At 46.5% G+C, this 25,102-nt stretch overlaps 1 protein-coding gene across 2 annotated transcripts; it reads left to right on the top strand.

Annotated features, from left to right (window-relative positions):
• Positions 1-811: 811 nt before the first annotated feature.
• Positions 812-24,988, top strand: LOC141051504 (ecto-ADP-ribosyltransferase 5-like). 2 transcript variants are annotated; one of them, XM_073548435.1, is made up of 5 exons: positions 812-890; positions 3,964-4,026; positions 20,354-21,035; positions 22,612-22,644; positions 24,519-24,988. In XM_073548435.1, the coding sequence occupies exons 2-5, from the start codon at positions 3,970-3,972 to the stop codon at positions 24,602-24,604; spliced, it is 858 nt and encodes a 285-aa protein (XP_073404536.1). In that variant the 5' UTR covers positions 812-890; positions 3,964-3,969; the 3' UTR covers positions 24,605-24,988. The 2 variants fall into 2 exon arrangements, with proteins under 2 accessions (XP_073404536.1, XP_073404537.1); XM_073548436.1 differs by lacking the exon at positions 22,612-22,644.
• Positions 24,989-25,102: the final 114 nt, after the last annotated feature.

Here is a 25,102-nt window from a genome sequence, read left to right as displayed (position 1 = left end):
TGGAGATGGACTTGTAGCCTTGAGATTGCTCATGCTTCCTCACAATTTGGTTTCTCAAGTCCTCAGACAGTTCTTTGGTCTTCTTTCTTTTCTCCATGCTCAATGTGGTACACTTAAGGACACAGGACAGAGGTGGAGTCAACTTTAATCCATGTCAACTGGCTGCAAGTGTGATTTAGTTATTGCCAACACCTGTTAGGTGCCACAGGTAAGTTACAGGTGCTGTTAATTACACAAATTAGAGAAGCATCACATGATTTTTCGAACAGTGCCAATACTTTTGTCCACCCTCTTTTTTATGTTTGGTGTGGAATTATATTCAATTTGGCTTTAGGACAATTATTTTTGTGTTGTTTCATTTAAGACAAATTAAATGAAGATAATAATACCAAAGAATTTGTGTTTGCAATCATTTTCAGGAAGAAACTGAGTATTATCTGACAGAATTGCAGGGGTGTCAATACTTTTGGCCACAACTGATAATACTTGGTCTGTAGTAACCACTAGGGGGAGCTCCCTGTATTCATTTATTTTTCTGTGTTTCCTTGTTATTCAGTTTCTGCCTCTTGAACATATTGAGCATTTTTCCTTATTGATATAAGTGGATTTTTGTCACTGTTGATCCCGAGTTGATCCTTTTTACTGTTATTGCTTAATTTTTCAACTTCCTCCATCTTCTGTGTTTGCTCGTAGATTTACAGGAGGTGTATGTGGTTTTTTTTGTTTGCTTGATCTTGGCTGATACCAGTTGGACCAGTCATAAAGGAACTGGGAGATTTTATTCAAAGAGCAATAAAATAAAGAATTGTGACAAAGTCTGTCCAGAAGCTGCAGAGCATTTCCGTCCAATGTGCACCTTGTGATCGCCTCGAGGAGAGACTGCAGGATAGGTGAGGGACGTCCACAGCTCACTGATCATCGGGGGTGTTCATTAGGGGCTTTATATTATATTTTATACTTTTTTTTTCATAGTCCAACTGGCAGGAAATGATGCAAGTCTTAGTGTGATGGGAATCCAACACAGACTGGGGCATGTTCTATTATTTGTGTCGTGAATTGGTGTAAAGTTGACACAAATCTGGTATAATGTTTCCAGCAGGTATATAGGGGGCTGTGTGCGGGCTCATACTGTATATATAGGGGGGCTTTGTTCGATCTCATATGGTATATAGGGGGATGCCAGCATAATTAATTCTGCTCAATATTAATATTAACATTTTAATTATAATTATTTATATTAATTGTATCCCTTAATATTGAGCAGAATTAATTATGCTGGCATCCCCCTATATACCATATGAACTCGAACAAAGCCCCCCTATATATACAGTATGAGCCCGCACACAGCCCCCTATATACCTTAAGAGCCCCTACATAGCCTACTGTGAACAGTATGAGCCTTGCACATAGCCTCCTATATACAGCATAAGCTCCACATAGCCTCCTATATACAGCATGAGCTCCACATAGCCTCCTATATACAGTATAAGCTCCACATAGCCTCCTATATACAGTATGAGCTTCACATAGCCTCCTATATACAGCATGAGCTCCACATAGCCTCCTATATACAGTATGAGCCCCACATAGCCTCCTATATACAGTATGAGCTCCACATAGCCTCCTATATACAGTATAAGCTCCACATAGCCTCCTATATACAGTATGAGCTTCACATAGCCTCCTATATACAGTATGAGATCCATATAGCCTCCTATATACAGTATGAACTCTACATAGCCTCCTATATACAGCATGAGCCCCACATAGCCTCCTATCTACAGTATGAGCTCCACATAGCCTCCTATATACAGTATGAGCTTCACATAGCCTCCTATATACAGTATGAGCCCCCATATAGCCTCCTATACACAGTATGAGCCCCATATAGCCTCCTATATACAGTATGAGCCCCCCATATAGCCTCCTATATACAGTATGAGCCCCCATATAGCCTCCTATACACAGTATGAGCCCCCATATAGCCTCCTATATATAGTATAAGCTCCACATAGCCTCCTATATACAGTATGAGCTTCACATAGCCTCCTATATACAGCATGAGCTCCACATAGCCTCCTATATACAGTATGAGCCCCACATAGCCTCCTATATACAGTATGAGCTCCACATAGCCTCCTATATACAGTATGATCTTCACATAGCCTCCTATATACAGTATGAGCTCCAGATAGCCTCCTATATACAGTATGAACTCTACATAGCCTCCTATATACAGCATGAGCCCCACATAGCCTCCTATCTACAGTATGAGCTCCACATAGCCTCCTATATACAGTATGAGCTCCACATAGCCTCCTATATACAGTATGAGCCCCCATATAGCCTCCTATACACAGTATGAGCCCCCATATAGCCTCCTATATACAGTATGAGCCCCCATATAGCCTCCTATATACAGTATGAGCCTCCATATAGCCTCCTATACACAGTATGAGCCCCCATATAGCCTCCTATATACAGTATGAGCTCCACATAGCCTCCTATATACAGTATAAGCTCCACATAGCCTCCTATATACAGTATGAGCTTCACATAGCCTCCTATATACAGTATGAGCTCCACATAGCCTCCTATATACAGTATGAGCTTCACATAGCCTCCTATATACAGCATGAGCTCCACATAGCCTCCTATATACAGTATGAGCCCCACATAGCCTCCTATATACAGTATGAGCTCCACATAGCCTCCTATATACAGTATGATCTTCACATAGCCTCCTATATACAGTATGAGCTCCAGATAGCCTCCTATATACAGTATGAACTCTACATAGCCTCCTATATACAGCATGAGCCCCACATAGCCTCCTATCTACAGTATGAGCTCCACATAGCCTCCTATATACAGTATGAGCTCCACATAGCCTCCTATATACAGTATGAGCCCCCATATAGCCTCCTATACACAGTATGAGCCCCCATATAGCCTCCTATACACAGTATGAGCCCCCATATAGCCTCCTATATACAGTATGAGCCCCCATATAGCCTCCTATATACAGTATGAGCCTCCATATAGCCTCCTATACACAGTATGAGCTCCACATAGCCTCCTATATACAGTATGAGCTCCACATAGCCTCCTATATACAGTATGAGCTCCACATAGCCTCCTATATACAGTATGAGCTCCACATAGCCTCCTATATACATATGAGCTACACATAGCCTCCTATATACAGTATGAGCTCTACATAGCCTCCTATATACAGCATGAGCCCCACATAACCTCCTATATATAGTATGAGCTCCACATAGCCTCCTATTTACAGTATGAGCCCTTATATAGCCTCCCTTATACAGCATGAGCTCCACATAGTTTCCTATATACAGTATGAGCTCCACATAGCCTCCTATATATAGTATGAGCTCCATTTAGCCTCCTATATACAGCATGAGTCCTCACATAGCCTCCTATATACAGTATGAGCCCTCATATAGCCTCCCTTATACAGCATGAGCCCCACATAGTCTCCTATATACAGTATGAGCTCCACATAGCCTCCTATATATAGTATGAGCTCCATATAGCCTCCTATATACAGCATGAGTCCTCACATAGCCTCCTATATACAGTATGAGCCCTTATATAGCCTCCCTTATACAGTATGAGCTCCACATAGTTTCCTATATACAGTATGAGCCTTTACATAGCCTCTTATATACAGCATGAGATCCATATAGTTTCCTGAATACAGTATGAGCCCCACATAGCCTCCTATAAACAGTATGAGCTCCACATAGCCTCCTATATACAACATGATGCCCCACATAGTTTCCTGAATACAGCATGAGCCCTTACATAGTGCCCTATATACAGTATAAGCCCCCGCATAGCCTATAGCCCCCATAGGCGCAATATCTGTACAGCATGGTAAGCAAAGACTGATATCCAAACTGATGCAGGACTTTATGCCACGCCTAAATCTCTTCACAGGTCAAGATGATTGGAGAATTTGTGGTGGTCGTGTGGTTTGCTCAGCTTCTCCACTGTACACAGGTAAATGTCCACCTAATGTCAGTAATTGGGGATCCATATTCAGTCTTGTGACCCAACGTAATGCCAGATTATCAACATCAGGGAGACTCATCATGATAGCAGAGGATCCTCGGGGGTCCAGGCTCTGACGCAATAATGAGTCCCAAAACTCCAGCAGAAGACAAGCCATTCTGGAAGTGATCTTGGATCCATCACTCTCCACTAGGATTAACTCCTTATGAGAAGTTTCAATAATAACTAGAGATGAGAAAATTGATTCAATGCAAATAAAATTTTGTTGAATTTTAGGAAATTCACTGACCCTGGCGAATTTCAACAATTTGCAATTCAATGCCAACTGCAACGTTCTACAAAGCAAAAGCTTGCATCAGACACAGAAGGCTCACATGACCTCAGATGTGACCTCTCTGGATTCTCCATAATGCCTTGCAGCCAATGTCGGACTGGAGAGCCAAGGGCCCACCAGTAACAATGACTTTGGGGGCCCACTTTTCACCTGCATACAAATTTTATAGTACCCTTGTTCACAAAATAACCCATATCTCTATATAATAATAAACTAAGTGGTTAATGAATGAGGGGATGCTGCTTTTTTCTGTATGGAGTAAATAAAGTGAATTATGACAAGTCCTCCCATACAGTGGGGTTGGGGGACCACTGGGGGATTGCCTTGTTACCCATGGGCCAGTCCGAGCCTGCTTGCAGATATCTCATGATACAGCACAGGCAATCACAAGGAACCATTATAGCCAGTATAAAAGCTGAGGCAGGGAATCAGGATAGTGAGAGGATGTAACAAATCACAGTTCAGCAATAGAAATAAGTAGAAAAAAATCTAAAATACTGAATAAACATTACATATAGTGTGTGTGACAGGACAGCAGTAACAAACAGTTACGACCCATTTACCTATAGCCACTTGGGCAGTAGTAAGGCTGTGTATCGGTTGATTGGTGTATGGTGATGTGTTCTATACAGAGGGCACCGAAAATATTTTCCTTGGGCTCAAGGAACCCCAGTCAAATAGTGAAAGTTAGAGCCCATGGAATTGTTTATATCCAGCACTAGAAAATACTGACCAAAAACTGAATGTGGCCAAAAAAGACGACTTTTCCTTGAACACAGAACTCCCTGAATGTTTCCTGTGAGAAATTTATGAATGAAATGACCCAAAAAGAGGTCTCCGCTGGAAGCTGGAGGTCCATGTGTGAGATCACCAACGATCTACGGTACAGGTGGGACATCCTGAATCTGATCACAGTCCCCTGTTGTGAATGATGGAGGGTCAGTGTGACGGAAACCGTGAACCATCACTGCAGGAATGTACGGCCTTATCTGTGATCTGTATACAGAGTGAAGTACAAGGTTCACCAGACACCACCCGACATGTTTTGTACACAGAGTGCACAGAGCAACCCTCCATGATGGGCACTTACAATACTACTATGACATGGTGCTCCCTGGTGTAAGAGACGTTCACCACTCAGGTCTATACAGCTGACGGCTGAAGAACTTTGCTCACAAGCTTATAAGCATTTATTTAGATGCTTACAGAGTCTTACATTAGGGAACAGGTAGACTAGGATAGAGGAAAATAGCCGACATTTGTGATAACTGTTTATAACAATTTGCAACCACTCCATCACTCAGCAACAGTCTTTATGTGTAACACCCTCTCTCAGGGCTGGTCACAGCCACTCTCTCGTTCACCTCACTCTTTGGTTGCAATATGTTTCAGTAGTGTGTCTTACACCTTGCAGACCCATGTTGTCTCCATGTAATAGGTATACCAGGTTTGCAACACTGGTCCCTATTGATCAGGTCTGCTGGCAAATACTTCAGCAGCACTTCCTTCACTGAGACACAATCTTCATGACTCTGTCATGTCGGACGCTGTTCACACCACAGCGTCCGGCAGGCAGAGGTAGTTCCACCTCCAGCCACTATAGCCTCAGTGGTGCCGGCTTGATCTTCAGGCTCTCAGGGGTTAATCCTGCTGGAGACCAGGTTGGAAGGTTAGTCACGCCCACGGTCTTTAAATAGTCATACTGGCATATGGGCGTCGCCGATTATACCTTGTGTTTTCATACCAAGTGGTTCCGGTCTGGAGTGGAGGTGTTCAAGAGAGAGAGATTCATATCTGGTGTCGTATGATCCGTCGTTATCCTTTCTCCTTCCCATATTTGTGTTTAGTTGTGCCCTGTTCACATTACTGTTTATTCCTGTGTGTGTGCGGCTCAGTGCAGTTTAAGTTCTCCCTGTCTGTCTTATTTGTGTGGGAGCTTTGGTGGTGTGTCTCCTCACTGGGTGGAGGGTGGAGGGTTAAGTGCAGGGCTGAGCAGGAGATAAGGAAAGGGTGGAGGCTCAGGCATTTGCACCTTCAGCAAAAACCCTGGGTTGAGGGTCAGACAGGGTTTCCCCTAGTGAAAGGGACACCACAGGGGCCCCGGGTATTTCTGCCTTAGTTGTCCTAAGCCCCGCGTGACAGACTCATTTACAATGCAGAATTTATTCACTGTGCCGGTCACAGCCCTTTCTCTTGGTGAACCCTCGTGGCAGCTGTACTTCCTTTGTTGCCACATCACTGTTGGTCATGCACAGATGTATTTCTCTGGATATTACTGACGTGGTAATTCTCGTCACACTCAGGCTTCAGTTTTTTTGGTGTGGCAATCCACACAGTCAGGCATAATGAATTATCCTCTCCTCTGTTGTGGAATATCATTGCTCTTCTCACAGCTAATCTTACTCCAAGCAATAAGCCTCTATCATCTCCTCAGTTTGGATGATTCTCCCCCACATTCTGTAATGGTGGATCTCTTATCTAGGAGGACTAATCTCTTCCACTTGTGACAGTCTCCATCAACTCCAGTGCAATCAGGAACTTCTTACATGAACCTCTTTGACCCAAGCTAGTTTGCTGATGGGCACACCAACTGGCAAGTGTTGCTCACCCCCACACGCTAGCATTCTGTTTTGCGGATGTGGCGCCCCTGAGGGTTCATTTGCTACAGAGGTACTGCACCTCCTCCTGAGGTGTATTATCCCACTCCCCAGGTAAGATGGTACACTGACCAGATTCTGACATCTACATCCAGCACAGACACCTTAGAACAGCAGAGCACCCTTTATGGCAGCTGCTTTGGTTCATGAAGGGTGCTGGGTGGTGGGTGGAGCTTAGATTACACTAAGATGGGAAAGCTGACAAGAAGTTTGGTCAGAATCCCCATAGAGGGGGAGGAAGGCAGTTCCCTCACGGGGAAGGAGGGAAAGGATGTAGATGTAGCAGCCTCCTGTGAGCTGCAGCTGCTAGCAAGGAAAGAGAAGGAAAGAAGGATCAGTTGTTCAGAAGGAAGATAGATAAAAACGGAGTGTGAGGAGAGAGACTGGGGATTCGGGCTAGAGCGGAGCTCTTCTCTAAGTTTAATGCGCCAAGGCCGGGCGCCGGTATCCGAGGCTGTGCGTGATACTAATGATCCTGCAGCAGAAACTGGAGGAATAGAAGTTGTGACCACTTTATTCCCACCTAAGACTCGAAGACACAGCAGCAACATGTGTGAGCCGGGACATGATTGTATGGAGTCCCCGAAGCAGGCTACAGCCGCATGTCATACCAGTGGAGTTATAAGTAACATCAAGAAGGAGGAACTTGAGTGTAATTCAGAACTACAAGTACTTCAGATTAGTGCTAGAAAGGAGATGTTCAGAAAAGGCACATTTGGAAGGGAGTGCTGGAAGGGTTAATCCATCTGCCTGGGAGTTGGCTGAGCCCCTGACCTGGAGGCTGCAGCATTGAAGAGGGCACCTGTCTGTGCCAGAAACGTGAGTAAAAGAATTGGAACTGCACTCAGCTGTGTCTTTGCCTTCTTCCTGCACAACCTACTCAGCACTGCTACATCTCTGTGCCTAACACTACACCATCTATCTCAACATCTATTCTACAACTGCCCTGGGACTACAGCTCTATCTGTGGGGAGCTATTACATCTTTGCTGCACCTCACCGTCTGTCCCAGAGGATCTGCACCGCAGCGTCGGCTTAACACCTTCATTGCCGAGTACCACGGGTGGCAACACAAATTATCTACCTATAAACTTTATCCAGCTTCATTCCACCTATCTTACATGGACACCCAGGGCCACGGACTGGGTCACTACCACTGTGACCTATCCCTTTAAGACACCGGCCTGGTACTGAGTAAATCTCCCACACCTGCCCTGGGGGTGATCCACAGATATCTTTAGTAGGGTCTTGCTCTTTCTCCTGTTTTGTCTGGCTTATTGTCTGCAGGCGGCTCCTCTCTCTGGAAAGTTACACAGGAGACTCTAGAGGGGGTTTTACACTAAGCGATATGGCTAGCAATATCGCTAAAACGTCACTGGTTTTGTGACGTTATAGCGATATTGCTAGCGATATCGCTATGTGTGATACTTACCAACGACCGGCTCCCCCGCTGTCCATCGCTGATCGCGCGAGAATGTCCGGCTCCATTTCTCGTCGGGCGCTTCCTGCTGAGACTTCCTGCTGTGACGACGAGCGACGCGTGGACACGGGCGGGAGGACGTCAGGATCGCTGTGTGTGAAAGGTAAGTATCGTGCGCTGCGTCGCTGCTGAATCGCTGTGAGATCTTTCTGTATGAAAGCTCACTAGCGATCATTTAGCGATGCACCAGCGATCCTGACCGGGTCGGATCGCTGGTCGGATCGCTGGTGCATCGCTAAATGTAAAAGGGCCTTAGCTCTAGCGATGCATGTTAATGCTAACTCCGCACTTGTCCTCCTTCCTATTGGCACCCTGTCTGGGGATGTTAGACTAAGGTTGTTTTTTCATATGTCTTGCCTTCTTGCTCTCCTCTGCTGTGGTAATCCTCATTCTTCCGATGGTTGTAGTCTCTCATGGAGTTGGGCTGGTCTTCTCCACCTGGGACAGACCTCCCACACTACTGCTTAGGTAGGAGCCTGTTCTTGCTTCTGTGTTGACCTATCTATGACCTTAGGTAGAAGACCTTAATGTTGAGAACTTGTTCACCACTACTGCTGGCTATCTGTGATACTGGAAATCTAGGTCGGTTTGGCCAAAGGGCAGGTCTGTAAAATGCTAGATGGGCTGTCTGGAGTGGTCTACATTGGCCTGCAAAACTTGCAGCAGTACCGTTGTCCACAGGATGTCAATACTGCATTAGCGTAGAGTAGAGTTGAGCGAAACAAGTCGGTCAGATTCAAAAGTCACCGACTTTCGCCAAAGTCGGGTTTCATGAAATGAAACCCGACCACAGTGTGAATTTGGCCATGCGGTCGGCGACCCAAGCGTCAAAGTCGGGTTTCGCCGAATGCTTGCACGTGACTTTTTTCAGCCAATGAGAGAAGCGGAGCGGAGCGTAGCGGGAGCGTAGCTGGAGTGGGAGAGAGAGAGAGAGAGGGAGAGAGAAAAGAGAGAGAGAGATTTCACCACCTCTAGGGTTAAAATTCATGCCAGGTGTGATTACAGTCCTCCACTCACTGCCGACTTTTCTCCCCATTGACTTGCATTGGGCTTCGTGTTTCACGTCTTTTCCCGACTTTTCCCTATAGTCGGCCGATTTTGTTCGACTCGACTTTTGAGAAAGCTGGGTTTCATGAAACCCGACTTGACCCTAAAAAAGGCAAAGTCGCTCATCTCTAGCGTAGAGTAGAGAGTAGAGTTGCGCGAAATGGGTCGGTCAGATTCAAAAGTCACCGACTTTCGCCACAGTGTGAATTTGGCCATGCGGTCGGCGACCCAAGCATCAAAGTCGGGTTTCGCCGAATGCTTGCACGTGACTTTTTTCAGCCAATGAGAGAAGCGGAGCATAGCGTAGCTGGAGTGGGAGAGAGAGAGAGAAGGAGAGGAAGAGGGAGAGGGAGAGAGAGAAGAGAGAGAAGAGAGAGAGATTTTGCCGCCTCTAGAGTTAAAATTCATGCCAGGTGTGTTTACAGTCCTCCACTCACTGCCGACTTTTCTCTCCATTGACTTGCATTGGGTTTTGTGTTTCAGTCGGACCTCCGACTTTTCCCTATAGTCGGCCGATTTCGTTCGACTCGACTTTTGAGAAAGTCAGGTTTCATGAAACCCGACTCGACCCTAAAAAGGAAAAGTCGCTCATCTCTAGTAGAGAGCCATTGGCTCCCTGCTCTGCTGGTTACTCGGCAGCATTTGTCAGCAAGCACTGCAGTTTGCCAAATCCTAATTGTGGGTAAAATGAACACTTTAGTAAATTTTCGTCAATAGTAATGCAGCCTGCCAAATCCTAAGAGTGTATAATGCACTGACCATTAGGATTTGGCTCTGCTTGCTGGTTCCGGCAATTGTCGTGTCATCGATAGTATGTGATTTCTATACTTGTAGTCATATGACAACTAGAATAGAGCATTTCGCAAAGGAGCTGAGACTCTAGTAAGCAACTGACGACTGCTGGAATCGTCAAGAAGAGCCAAATCTTAGTAGTGAATGGAGCGCCCCATGAGGGCCTAGCGGGGTACTCGATACCGGGCGCGTTGATCTCAATGGGAGTTGTCACGGAAGCTGTCACCCGGTCCGTGGCCCTGGGGCTCCATGGCAAAGAGGGGATGAATGAACAATGAAATGAAGTTTATGAATAGTTCGTGACGCCACCTGTGGTGTTCGGCAAGTGAGGTGTTAGGCCGACGCTGCATGCAGATCCTCTGGGACTGGTGGTGGGTTGCAGCCAAGATGGTGAAGCTCCCCACAGGTGGAGCTGTAGCCCCAGGGCAGTGTAGATGTAGCAATGGAGGAGAGGCACAGGCGGTGTAGAAGCCGGTGCCCAGATGTAGTAGTGCGGGGTGTAGTGATGTGGGAATAAGTGGAAGACACCAGGGCATGTAGTTCCAAAGCTTTACTCACAGTCTGCAGTTCACACAAATGCCTGCCTCCATGCTGTGTCCTCCGGGTCCTGGGCTCAGTCAACCTCCAGGCAAGATAGGATGCTCCCTTCCAGCACTCCGCCAACATGTACCTTTCTGAACGTCTCCTCTATAGCACCTTTAAGTGAAGTACTCCTAGTACTGAGTTACACTGGAGTGCCTCCTGACAGATGTTCCCAAAAACTCTACTTGTACGGCAGACAGCTGTAGCCTGCTTCGGGGACTCCTTACTCCTGAGTCCCGGCTCGCTATCCAAGTTGCTGTTGTGCCCCCAAGTCTTAGATGGGAGTAGTGCATTTACAGCCCACTACTCCACCAGTGTCTGCTGCAGAACCATAAGTGTCCATACAACCTCGGGGACCAGGCCCGGCCTTGCGCTTAGAACTTCTAGGCAGGGTTCTTCCTTTAACCCATGTCCTCTGTGTTCCCTTTTACTCCTTCGTTCCGTACTAATTCCTCTCTCTCATAGAAGGTCAGGTTTCAGTCTAATGTCTTTCTCCTTCTTTCCTTTCCTGTGCCAGCTGGCTCAGATCAGTGAGGCAGCTGTAGCACTCCTTCCTCCATCCCTCTTCCAGGGATCCTCACTCCTCTCCGAGTGACTCTCTCCCACTCACTGACTGACTGACTGACTCTTCCTGCTCTTTATGTATTCTAAACTCCACCTGCCTCCCAGCACGTTTCGTGTTCCAAGCAGGAAACCATCAAAGGTGCTCTGCTACTCTCTAAGCAAGGAGCCACAATGTGGCTTTGCTGAACTACCATGTTGTGTGGGATGCGAGTGTTGGAGCGTGGTTAGGAGTTCCCACCTTACCTGGATGGTGGGGCACCACACCTCAGGAGGAGGTGCAGTACCTCTGTGGTGACTGAAGCCTCAGGGGCGCCACATTCCCCCCTATTAAACACAGGACGTCCGCGGGCTGCAGAGCAAACACAGTTGACAATATAGGAACATACAAAATTTTGGTAATGCTGAATAAACATTTCTTATACTAAACTTCCTAATATAGGAGGCACGGTTTGTTAAACGTTACAAACAAATTAACTATCTAAACTTTTTAAATTACACTACCTAATGTAAAGTGCTATATAAGCAAACTCAATATCAATTCACATTTTCTAGCAACACATCTCTTCCCATTATCTTCCACATTTTCTACTTTTCACTGTCTCTTCTAGACTTAGGACGACAACCGTAGATACCTGGTTCGTCACCTGTAATTTTCAATTCTGCATTCACATTCTCAACATCTTTATTCAAAAACTCTGTAAAACATTCACTATGTCTCTTTCTCAATATACTTGTATAAAATCTGTCATTTAGGCTGGGTTCACACGTAGCAGAACTCTCGCAGAAATTACAGCGAGAATTCCGGAATTCTATTCCGCGGGAAAATCGCATTTTAAATTCCCGCGATTTTCCCGTGGAAAAATTAGCATTTTGCAAGCGTAATTAGCTTGCAGAATTGCTAGCGTTTTCCAAGCGATCTGTAGCATCGCTTGGAGAACTGGTTGGTCACACTCGTCAAACACAGTGTTTGACGAGTGTGACCAAATTTTTACTATTGAGGCTGCCTATGCGGCATCAATAGTAAAAGATAGAATGTAAATAATAATAATAAAAAAAAAAAGTATTGTTATTCTCACCTTCCGACATCCCGCTCAGCCTTCCCGCCTCTCTCCACGCTCCCGGTCCCAGTAATCCTTTGCGACAATTACCGCGATAACGTCCGGTCTCGCGGGATCGCGACGTCTCGCGGTCATTTGCGATGATGTCGCGCGAATGACCGCGAGACTTCGCGATCCCGCGAGAACGGACGTCATCGCTTGCAAAGGCTTACTGGGACCGGGAGCATGGAGAGAGGCGGGAAGGCTGAGCGGGACGTCGGAAGGTGAGAATAACAATATTTTTTATTTTAAATTCTATTTTTTACAGGGATATGGTACCCAGAGCCCCGAGGACAGTCTTCTCTCCTCTGGACCGTGGGTACCATCTGCAAATGTTCTGCTTACTTTTCACATGGTGTGCACAGCCACATGCGGAAAGTAAGCAGAACAATGCATTCCTATGGGTGCGGGATCGCTGCGATTCCGCAAAATTAATGAGCATGCTGCGTTTTTTACCGCAAAGCGATTCCGCCGCGGTTAAAACCACAGCATTAGCACAGCATTGCGGAATCCCATAGGAATGCATGGGATGCTTATTTTTCGCGGCAAAACCGCCGCGGAAACGCGAAAAAAACGCCACTTGTGAACTCAGCCTAATAATTTCATTATCATAGAATCGTAGAGTTGGAAGGGACCTCCTGGGCCATCTGGTCCAACCCCCTGCTCAAAGCAGGATTCGCTAAATCATCCCAGTCAGATGTCTGTCCAGCCTCTGTTTGAAGACTTCCATTGAAGGAGAACTCACCACTTCTCGTGGCAGCCTGTTCCACTCATTGATCACTCTAACTGTCAAAAAGTTTTTTCTAATATCTAATCTGTGTCTCTTCCCATTCAGTTTCATCCCATTGCTTCTAGTCTTTCCTTGTGCAAATGAGAATAAAGTTGATCCTTCTACAATGTGACAGCCCTTTAGATATTTGTAGACAGCTATTAAGTCTCCTCTCAGTCTTCTCTTTTGCAAACTAAACATTCCCAAATCCTGCAACCTTTCCTCATAAGACAGGGTTTGCAGACCGGTCACCATTCTGGTCGCTCTTTTCTGAACTTGCTCCAGTTTGTTGATGTCTTTTTTAAAATGTGGTGCCCAAAACTGGACACAATATTATACACTATTACGTTCTAGCTTCTTATTCAGAGAATAACATTAAGCATTATTATCAAGTGCAAAGATAGACACTGGTCCGGCCATCGCGTCTGGAAATGTCCCTATGTCGAGGTAGATCTTCTTTCAAAAAGAGAGTCCTACGTAAAACCAAGAGAGAGTGATGAAGCGACAGCTGACGTTTCGGCCTAACAACGGCCTTTATCACATAGTCGCCCTTTTAAAGTGGAATCACCGGGTAAGGCCTCTTTCACACATCAGGTTTTCGCCGTCAGGCGCGATCCGGCGCTTTTGACAGAAACCGGATCCGGCGAAATGCAATGCCGGATCCGGTTCCCCCCCATTGACTTGCATTTGCGCCGGATCGCGCCGGATGGCCATGCGTTTCATCCGGTTTTCGCCGGATCCGGCAATGTGTCGCGATCCGGCGTCTGGAAAAAACGGCTACTGTAACGTTTTTTGTCTCCGGCGAAAAAGCCGGACACGCCGGATCCGGCGCGTCCGGCTTTTTCACACAATGAAAGCCTATGAGCGCCGCAATGCGCCTGATCCGGCGAAAGCCGGATCCGGTGGCCGGATCCGTTTTTTTTGGTCTGAGCATGCTCAGTAGCTCTGCCCACAAGACATATATAAAAGCAAGACAGTGGGACCCACAGCCACTCCCAACATGCCACCCAAGAAAGCAACCAAGCGCAGCAGGAGAAGGCAGGAGACCACTGCAGCACCATCAGCACCACCACCACCCCAAATGGAGCAGCAAATGGAACATGCTGAGGAGGGGAGGCCAGCAGCAGATGAGAGACGGTAATTATCAAATCCCCCATTCCTCCAAACTAGGGCCATGGAATATCAAGATATTCATTGGCCCTTTGTTTCTCTTTATTCAACAGCCGCCAAAGAGATGCAGCAGCAGCAGCAGCAATGGCAGCAGCTGGAACACCACCCACAGCCATGGAGTCTGGCCACCAGGAAGACAGCACATCATCTTCTGGGAGCCCTCCCTCGCATCATCAGCGTTTGACGGTAAGTTTTTATTTCCAAAATCCATCATCTCTGTAATATATGTCTATTCATTGCCTTTTATTTCAAAACAGGATTCACAAGATGAAGAGGAGCTCCCAGAAGAAGAAGGAAGGGGTGGACAGACACTTGGAGTGGGCTCACAATTGGTAAGTTTCCTGCATCAAACGCAGAAACACAACATCACACTACACACAACACATAGAAAACAATGTTCTGCAGACCACACACAGCAAACAAATGCCTACATCCAAAGACATAACATTTTTTGTTTTCTTCTCTAGTCTTCCCAATCTGGTGCTCGGCCAAGAGGTCCTCGCAGTGCCTCCCAGGGTCGTCGGCGACAGCAACGCGGCGGTCACCAGCGTGTAAGTATAAATATTTTTGCTTTGTTTTTTTGCACTTTTTATTTCATTTCTTTTGTGGAGGCTAATTATGTTATTTTTGTCTTTTTCTTTAACAGCCTTCACAGCGTGCTCCCGACTCTGACGGTGAGGATGGAGGACTCGATGTGGACCACCTCATCGATCTCGTCAGAGAAAGGGAGCCGCTCTGGAATATGGCTGACCGCCGCCACGCTGACCTTATCGTTACCCGACGACTCTGGGAGGAAATCTGTTCTCTCCTTGTGGGCCGCTGGGAGGACCTCGAAGCTCGGGCCCAGATTACAGAGCGTAAGTATATACAGTACCGGTTGCTTGATGTAAACCAGTGTTTCCCGAACTCCAGTCCTCGTGGTCCCCACGGATCATGTGTTCAGGATTTCTATTTACTATGGAAATCCTGAAAACATGACCCCTGGGGACCATGAGGACTGGAGTTTGGGAAACACTGACGTTGTATACTAACCACTCCTTTCTTGTTTCAGGGAACAGAATTGTGAATCGGTGGCGGTCTGTGAGGGATCATTTCAAGAAGGAGTTCAATAAAGAGATGCGGGCCCCGAGTGGATTTGGAGGACGCAGGAGCAAGTACAAGTACGCACAAGCCCTGTCGTTCCTCCGGGAAACAATGGTCACTAGAAGGTAAATATTACACACCACATGTGAAAAAAAATGTTAGATGTACCTTTTTTTTTTCAGCCAGGGCCATACCATGTCAGTATTTTAATTGTTTTTTTTTCTCTTTATTCCACAGCACGGTGAGCAGCACTCGGGAGCCTGCACGATTGGACCCTTCTGAGGCGATCCCTGAGGAGACCGGCACCGAGGGACACTTCGACCGCCCCGGTACATCTGCACCTTCCCAGCCTTCCCACACATTCGACCCATCTGTCCCATCCACCAGCACAGGAGCATCGTGGCCGCCTACATTACATGAAGCTGCTGGTGAGGAGATCGCTTTCCCTTTACCCCACCCTTCTGCCCCTGCCACCTCTAGTACACCTGCGGGTACTGGGCGGCAGCGGCAGAGGGGTCAGGAAAAGACTTATGCGCCAGAGTTATTGCATCTGAATGCATCTTTCCAGAACTGTCTCAAAGTCTTGTCAGAGCAAATCTCCGCAGGCTTTCAGCAGATCAACTCCAGCATTCTGGAGGTGAAGACACTTCTGCAAACCATGCATTCAGAAGCAAGATCTTCGCCAAACCACACCTTTTTCAGGTCTGTTGTGGAGCGCATGGCAACACTATCTCCTACCCAGCAGATGCATGTAATGCATTCGTGCCACGGTGCTCTACAGCAGGTTACCTCCCAACCTCCACCTCCCACCACTGTAGTTCCTCCACCTGCACCCCCTCCAGCCACTTTCCATCCTCCCCCTCCTATTACATCTGCACCCCCTCCAGCCACTTTCCATCCTCCCCCTCCTATTACATACCAGCAACCTCACCAGTACCAGCAACCTTCCCAGTACCAGTCATCTCCCCACTTCCAGCAACCTGCCCCGTACCAAACTCCTTCCCCGTACCAAACTCCTTCCCCGTACCAAACTCCTTCCCCATACAACTTTCCATCAACATCATCTGCTCCTACAGTCCCTGCCCAACCCTCCACTCCACCGCCCACCACCTCTTCTGCCTCCCACATGTCCACCCATTCTGTAGCTTTTTCCACACCATCACCTCTAACTGTTCCTTCCCCACCACGATCCCAGTCCTCTCTCCACACTCCCAGTGTCGAAGTGTCCCGCAGCCCCTCCAGCAGTATTTCCACCCCACACTACACCGAGTTATAATGTTTTTTTTGTAATAAAAATGCCCATTTGGTTTTGTTTCAAACCTTTATTAAAAAAGTTTTTTTAACTTTAAAAACAGTTTACACAAAAAACAATATTTTAAATAAAAGTTAAATTATTGTTTACACTGGTTGTCTGTCATTTCTTTCTGCGGCGAAATATGTTTAAAAAAAAGGTTAAATACAGGGTATTTAAAAGGTAAAAAGGTATTCAAAACCAGGTATAACTGTGGGTAAATTTTAGCTTTTTGCCACAGTTGTGTTCCTGGTTGTGTTTGAAGCAAAGTATTTCACCTGAAAAGTTGTGTTTATTGTTGGTGATTTCCTAACAATGTACACAACTTTTGTTAAAAGGTGAAATACTTTGCATAAAACACAACCAGGTACACACATGTGGCCTAAAGCTAAAAATAGTAAGACCATGACAAGATAGCCAACTTTGGTTGGCAAAGGTATATACTGTTGGTCCAGAAGGTACACAAGTTTAGGGCACAAATCTTTCACACTCTGTCATCCTGCCAGTGTACTCTGCCTTGAGGTGACATAAAGTATAGTGCAAAATTGTCCCTCATTACTGAAACCGTCACAGAACTTCTAGTGGTAATATTTCCAATGACAACATCCATCTTCGCCAGTAACTTGCTCTTCTCTCCAACCTGCACTTTCTCCTCTACAACCTGTCAAAGAAGGGCTGTAGGAACATGCTATATATAGTTTTCCAGTAGCCAATCCCGTTCGGAAGGCCACAAGGGTCAATTTTAAAAACCAGATCCGGCGTAATCCGTCGAAAAACGGATAGAAAAACGGATGAACCGGATGAGTCGGATCCGGTTTGGTCTGTCAAGAACAAGACGGATCCGGCAGAAAACCGGATCCGGCACATCAGGTTTTACAAAACATTTGCCGGATCCGGCATTCCGGCACGACGCCGGATCGCACCTGACGCCGAAAACCTGATGTGTGAAAGTAGCCTTAGTCAGATCACTGCTAGGCAATATTTCAAAGAGATGTGGATCAGAAGGTCAGGGCTTCTGGGGGTATGCCAAAGAGTCATTGGTGGTGCAGTGGGGGATGCAGGCACCACCGTGCATTCACGGCGGAGGCACAGCGGTGCCTGCATCCCCCACTGCACCACCAATGACTCTTTGGCATACCCCCAGAAGCCCTGACCTTCTGTAAGCAACACTTCTGACCACATTGGATGATCCACATCTCTTTGAAATATTACCTAGCAGTGATCTGACTTACCCGGTGATTCCACTTTAAAAGGGCAACTATGTGATAAAGGTCGTTGTTAGGCCGAAACGTCAGCTGTCGCTTCATCACCGTCAAATGAATAATAAAAAAGTTCACTTTGAGCATATTCCACGTGTGCAATGATTCTATATTGAACTCATGGTAGTGGACGGCAGCGGCTGCAACTCCCGGAGTTGCCGGTGGGGTGGATCGCAGCTGGATTCGGGCAGGGGCAAGGCCGGTTTCTGCCGGAGCCGTCGGTGGGGGCCTGGGCAGCCGCGCTCGGTCCAGACTGGGACGCGGTCCCGGCCCTTCATTCTGCTCCGGAACCCTCATATATCTTCTCCGGACGGGGCTCATCCAATGGCAATATCGGTTGTATGGTGGTGGCGGGCGCTGCAGGGGATGTATCAGCGGCCGTAGCCTCCGCAGGGGCGGCCTGGGGGCAAGTGACTTCTCCTCCCCCCGTTCTTCTGACTTCTTTTCTCTTTCCATCATGGCATTCTGGCGTTCTTCTTCCTGCCTTGGCTCTTTCCCGCCACTGGCTTCTGCCCCTCCTTCTTGGGGCGGCGTCTTCTTCCAGCGCCTCCATACCAAGCCAGTATACGAACCCCTCGGGGGGTGGGCCATGTTGCTGTTGCATAGAAGTTTAGACAGGGGAGGCCCAGGACTGTCCGTGCTTTTTTCTTAGGACCATCCATATGATCACGCCCTTCTTCTCCAGGCTGTCGGCCATTTTTAGTATTCATTTCACAGTCTATCAAATTGGGTTTTCTGCACATTCTCAAAAGTTTTAAGTCCAGCAAAGCTTAGACACACAGAAACCGATGGCATCGGGTCTCGTCATCCTGTTCGTGACGCCAGAATGGAGCGCCCCACCAGGGCCTAGCGGGGTACTCGGTACTGAGCCTGTTGATCTCAATGGGAGTTGTCACGGAAGCTGTGACCCGGTCCGTGGGCCTGGGGCTCCATGGCAAAGAGGGGATGAATGAACAATGAAATGAAGTTTATGAATAGTTCGTGACGCCACCTGTGGTGTTCGGCAAGTGAGGTGTTAGGCCGACGCTGCATGCAGATCCTCTGGGACTGGTGGTGGGTTGCAGCCAAGATGGTGAAGCTCCCCACAGGTGGAGCTATAGTCCCAGGGCAGTGTAGATGTAGCAATGGAGGAGAGGCACAGGCGGTGTAGAGGCCGGTGCCCAGATGTAGTAGTGCGGGGTGTAGTGATGTGGGAATAAGTGGAGGAGACCAGGGCATGTAGTTCCAAAGCTTTACTCACAGTCTGCAGTTCACACAAATGCCTGCCTCCGTGCTGTGTCCTCCGGGTCCTGGGCTCAGTCAACCTCCAGGCAAGATAGGAAGCTCCCTTCCAACACTCCGCTAACATGTACCTTTCTGAACGTCTCCTCTGTAGCGCCTTTAAGTGAAGTACTCCTAGTACTGAGTTACACTGGAGTTCCTCCTGACAGATGTTCCCAAGAACTCTACTTGTACGGCAGACAGCTGTAACCTGCTTCGGGGACTCTACTCCTGAGTCCTGGCTCACTATCCAAGTTGCTGTTGTGCCCCCAAGTCTTTGATGGGAGTAGTGCATTTACAGCCCACTACTCCACCGGTGTCTGCTGCAGGACCTTCAGTATCCATACAACCTCGGGGACCGGGCCCCGGCCTTGCGCTTAGAACTTCTAGGGAGGTTCTTCCTCTAACCCACGTCCTCTGTGTTCCCTTTTACTCCTTCGTTCCGTACTAATCCTTCTTTCTCATAGAAGGTCAGGTTTCAGTCTAATGTCTTTCTCCTTCTTTCCTTTCCTGTGCCAGCTGGCTCAGATCACTGAGGCAGCTGCAGCACTCCTTCCTCCATAATAAATATAAATAATCTTTATTTTTATATAGCACTAACATATTCCGCAGCGCTTTACAGTTTGCACACATTATCATCACTGTCCCCAATGAGGCTCACAATCTAAATTCCCTATCAGTATGTCTTTAGAGTGTGGGAGGAAACCGGAGTACCCGGAGGAAACCCACGCAAACACGGGGAGAACATACAAACTCCTTGCAGATGTTGTCCTTGGTGGGATTCGAACCCAGGACCCCAGCTCTGCAAGGCTGCAGCGCTAACCACTGAACCACTGTGATAACTTGTGTTGAGGCTACATTGTCTGTATATAGAGGTCAGGGTTAGCAAATATGCCCCTTAGATGTTATATCCAAGCATTTTCTCTTCCAGCTCTGCTGTCAGGCCCTGGACCTGAACATGACGTCTGATGCTTTTGATGATCAATATATCAATTGTGAAAATAAAATGGAAGATGAAATGGCAAAAATTCTGGAAGAGGAAAGAAAGTACAAAGAGTTTGACTTAATGTGGAGAGAAGCCACCAAAAACTGGAGCAGAGGCAAACTAAATCTCCCGAGCTCCTTTAAAGATGAGTACGGGGTGGCGGTGGTTTTGTACATGATGGAGTCCCCGTACCCCATCTACAAGCAGCTGAATCGTAACATCTCCATGGCTGGACAGTCTCGGGATTATTATATGCAACATTTCCACTTTAAAGCTCTTCACTTCTACCTGACCCGAGCGTTACAGGTGCTGAGCGGGGGCTGTGCCAAGCGCTTCACGGTCTTCAGGGGTAGTACACAGAGTTACACCGTGTCTTCAGAGCTCCGTTTCGGGACGTTCACATCCTCATCTCTCCATAAAGATATTGCTGCAAGCTCTGGGACAAAATCCTTCTTCACCATCACCACCTGCTTTGGTGTAAACATTGCTGATCTCTCAGAGTTTGAAGAACAAGAAATCTTAATTCCAGGGGCAGAAAAATTTATTAACATAACAAAAATTGGAAACTCTTATATTCTGGAAAGTTCTGGCAAAATGTGCAGCTACTTCAACTGTGCATACCTAGGAGGTGAGTGTGGGCTCCTGATATGATAGGCCGTCAACTTCAGGTGATGTTACAGCTCAGTCTGATATATCTGAGCTGCAATTTCAGGCACAGGTGTATGGAGGAGGAGGACAAAGGTCTCTCTGGATGGGATGAGGGTGTTCGGAGGGGAGAGATGCATCTGAATGAGGCAATGGAGTCTGGAGAAGATAGAGGAGTCTGGAGAGGACAGAGGTCTCTGGAGGGGACAAGAGAATCTATGGAGGGCCAGGGTGTCTGAAGTGGACAGATGTGACTAGAAGGGACAGAATATTCTGGAATGAACATAGGAGGTTATGAGATGTGGGTAGTCTTGATGGGACAATGGAGTCCGAAGGAGAACAGAGATCCTTGGAGGAAACAGAGGGATTTAGTGAAGATAGATATGTCTGGGGGTCATACGGGGGTGTCTGGAATGGACAGAGGGATCTGAAAAAAGAACAGAGGAGTCTGGAGGAGGACAAAGCAGAGAGAGAGGAACCCAATAGTGACTTCAGAGAGGAACTTAGGAGTCTGAAGGGGAAGGAGAAGCGTTAATGAGACAAAGAGGTTTGTAGATGACAGATGATTGAGAAGGAGTCAGGAGGTTTTAGAGAGGACACAGGTGTCTTGATGGAGGAAACAGAAGGGATCAGAATAGAAAGAGGAACAGAATTGTCTGAGAAAGGGGCTGAAGGATCTGGGTAAGAGACTGAAGGGTCTAAAAGGGACTCAATGGTCGGGAGAAGACTTGAAACTAGGAAATACGGAGGACTTTATAGGGGACAAATGAGTCTGGAGAAGACAAAGTGATCTAGAGGGCGACCAAGGTGTATAATGGAAGTTAAGAGGGGTCTGATGGACACAGAGGAGTTTGGAGGTGACAGAGAATTGTGGAGAGGGAAGAGAAATCTTGAGGCTGACTGAGGTGTGTGGAGGTTAAAAAATCACAGGTTGAAGAAAACACAGGTGTCTATAGAGGACAGGGGAGGGTGAAAGAGATGGAGGAAGGACAGGATGAATAGCTGTTAGCCAAATCAGCCATCTGTCCACAGCTACTGAAGATAAGATATAAAGGAGACCATGGTGAGACTGGCTCCTTGGAGTAGCAGAGAATCCCCCCCGTCCAGTCTTTAGACTCGGCCATGTGATGGGGCTCCTGCATCAATCCCTTGTCATTATAGTTTATTTATTATGGGACGAGTCACAAAATTCTATTGAATCTTATTAGCTCATGATAATAGAAAACAAGAGACTTTGGTGAAACCTTCCCGTTCCCGTTCCCTTTGCCAGCTTTTTGTTAGAAATGTCAGAGACACAGATCCCAAAAGTGCGGATCCCGGTGACCGAGTTGTGGATGATCAGACTCTAAGTCTAATTCTAAGGGAAATGTGAGTTTTGTGGATCACAATTTACTGCCGCAAAATCAATGACAATAATAAGACACAGAAAACAGCAAATGATCTTTCTTATATGGAAAAAAATACTTTGTGTCAAGTGACAAAATATTAATAATCAAAGTCTGATTAATGTCAAAATATTTCCCATGAAAAATGTAAAAATATTCTTTCTGTTGTTCTAGGAGAAAAAATGCAAACTCCTTTGTGTCGCTCTGGTAAGAGAAATACAGACGGGACGCTGGTCGGTTGGGTGGAGCGTCGGTTGGGTGGAGCGTCGGTTGGGTGGAGCGTTGGTTGGGTGGAGCATCAGTTGGGTGGAGCGTCAGTTGCTCGATGTGTGTGGGGTTTTATAGAGAATTCATTGTTTTCTCCTCCCCATGTAATGGTGCAGTAGAGCACCTCACAGTGGTTGTGTCTAAAGTTACAAATGCCTGTGCTATATCTTTTCCTTAATGATCGTCGATACTTTTTTATAGCAGTCATTAAAGTACAATATTCCACAGCGCTGACTTTTGATGTCCACACTGTAGAATAAGATCAGAGTACAGCAACCACAAAAACCTTTATTTCCCTTCTTTCAGCTTACAATCAGGGCAAAGGAAAAAGTTGTGGCAGAAAAAAGCCAATCACAGCTCAACTAACAGGAATCAGCCGGCGGCGTACTCTCCCGCAGATTCCCCCTTCTCTCACTCTTGTAAGGGCTCATACTCACTTGCGAGAGACTCGTATGATTCTCGTGCAAGTCTCTCGCATCAGAACCTGGCACTGCCACAGGCACTCTGGAGCGTGCGGCTGCATGTATTTCTACGCAGGCACACGCTCCGGTCCCAGTGCTGGCGGCAGTGCCAGGTTTTCATGTTTCAGGTTATGGTTATGGCTAGTGCCAGGGTTAGAGCTAGGGATATGGTTATGGGTAGTGCCGGGATTAGAGCTAGGGATAGGGTTATGGTTATGGCTAGTGCCAGGGTTAGAGCTAGGGATAGGGTTATGGCTAGTGCCGGGATTAGAGCTAGGGATAGGGTTATGGTTATGGCTAGTGCCAGGGTTAGAGCTAGGGATAGGGTTATGGTTATGGCTAGTGCCGGGATTAGAGCTAGGGATAGGGTTATGGTTATGGCTAGTGCCAGGGTTAGAGCTAGGGATAGGTGCTAGATTTAGGATTCATTTCAGGGTTAGACATGGTGTTATAGTTACAAAAAAATAAACACTGTAATAAAATATTAAAAGTGTTAAAAACGTTTTACAATGAAATGGAATTCTTTTATATGATGATGTTATGTTATACTGAATGTTTTATAATGAAATGTACAATTTATGTTACCTTTTGCTGTGGTTCATGCAGTGATTTTATGGAGTTTAACTGCAAGTTCGTCTTCTGATACTATGTAGTTAATTGTGGAAGTTTCCCGGGAAATGAAGGAGCCTTCATCTAGTGCTGACAAATATTTTTAGGCTCCGGCAACTTTTATGTCTCAGGTTCCCCAATTTACAGTGACTCTAGGTATAATCGTAGATATCACATATTTTGTACATTTATTCTATCAAAGGACCTTTACAGAGGTGTTTTTAAAATTGCAGCTCTTCAGATTCTGAGGATATACTTTTCTAGAGAGCAATTATAAGGGTATTTTTTATGATCTGGCACCACAGGGCCTCAGCAAAAACATCAAGGTTCTTGAAAACAAGTTTTAGGAACAGGGTAATTTTTAGACCAAAATGGCCACCTTTGGTTCTAGGCCATGTCAAGTGCCCAAAAAGAAACCACCAACTGATGAATGGTAATAACATAGCAGAAGGGATCGGACAAAGAATTTATCAATCACCAATGGTTGGTGCTTAAAATGACAAATTTCAATTTTTTATTACTATTTTATATTCACATTTTATGTAATTCGAATTGAATTAACTTTACCTAAAATTGATTCAGTCATCTCTAGACTGGAGAATAATCTGACCATCAGTGAGCACCGATTAAGGCAGGAGGGACCCGGATGAAGCTTGATGGCGCCCATAATGTCTGTGTCTTGGGTTGTGGAACATTTGTCTCGATGACACTTATAACTTCTACCATTGAATCATTATCTTCCAGTTTCCAGCTCTGATGCGCAGACGACGCCCCTGATGGTGGTTCTGGGCATTGCAGGCACTTTAGCTACAAGATTTCTGACAAGCTGAAGTATCCACTGGGATTGCCTGAAGGTCGGGAGTCGGAGGTCACGATGTCACTTGTGTCACCCCGCAGCGGTGAATGTAAAATGAAGCTGATCTAAATGACTTTCCAATAAGATGTGCAGAAAAATACTCTCCGCTCTGTGACTGCTATAAAATAGTGGAAATAAATTGTAGTTGGGGGATATAAGAAATATAGATGTCACGACCATCAGGATCCAACATTGTGTTTGTGGAAAGACCCCAGTGTGAAGCCGGGAGGTGATAATATCACATGGTGTAACGATGGCAGGATATACGCTCCGCCACTGTATATAGACCCTGCCAAATGTGACCATGGAGCTGGGATTCATTCACACACAGGAAAAAATAAAACCGCTTGTTTCCATAGTTCTCATTGTTTATTCCTTTCTTTTAGTCTATTTCTCACATTATTATTCCACCATTAGTCTCCTCGTCTTGTCGTCCCAGTTATCATCATGTTTTTGACATTCATATGTTTTA

The sequence above is a fragment of the Dendrobates tinctorius genome, unplaced genomic scaffold (assembly GCF_039654945.1).
Source record: "Dendrobates tinctorius isolate UK_male_01 unplaced genomic scaffold, ASM3965494v1 ptg000157l, whole genome shotgun sequence".
NCBI lineage: Eukaryota > Metazoa > Chordata > Amphibia > Anura > Dendrobatidae > Dendrobates > Dendrobates tinctorius.
This window is presented reverse-complemented; position numbering and strand designations above follow the sequence as displayed.

What these genes read in the sequence shown, in the direction of transcription:
- LOC141051504 (XM_073548435.1), top strand. Translation starts at nt 3,970, where the DNA reads ATGATTGGAGAATTTGTGGTGGTCGTGTGGTTTGCTCAGCTTCTCCAC. An exon ending in CAACTGTGCATACCTAGGAG is followed by an intron (nt 21,036 to 22,611) that starts GTGAGTGTGGGC and finishes CTGTTGTTCTAG; the next exon opens with GAGAAAAAATGCAAACTCCT. An exon ending in AACTCCTTTGTGTCGCTCTG is followed by an intron (nt 22,645 to 24,518) that starts GTAAGAGAAATA and finishes ATTATCTTCCAG; the next exon opens with TTTCCAGCTCTGATGCGCAG.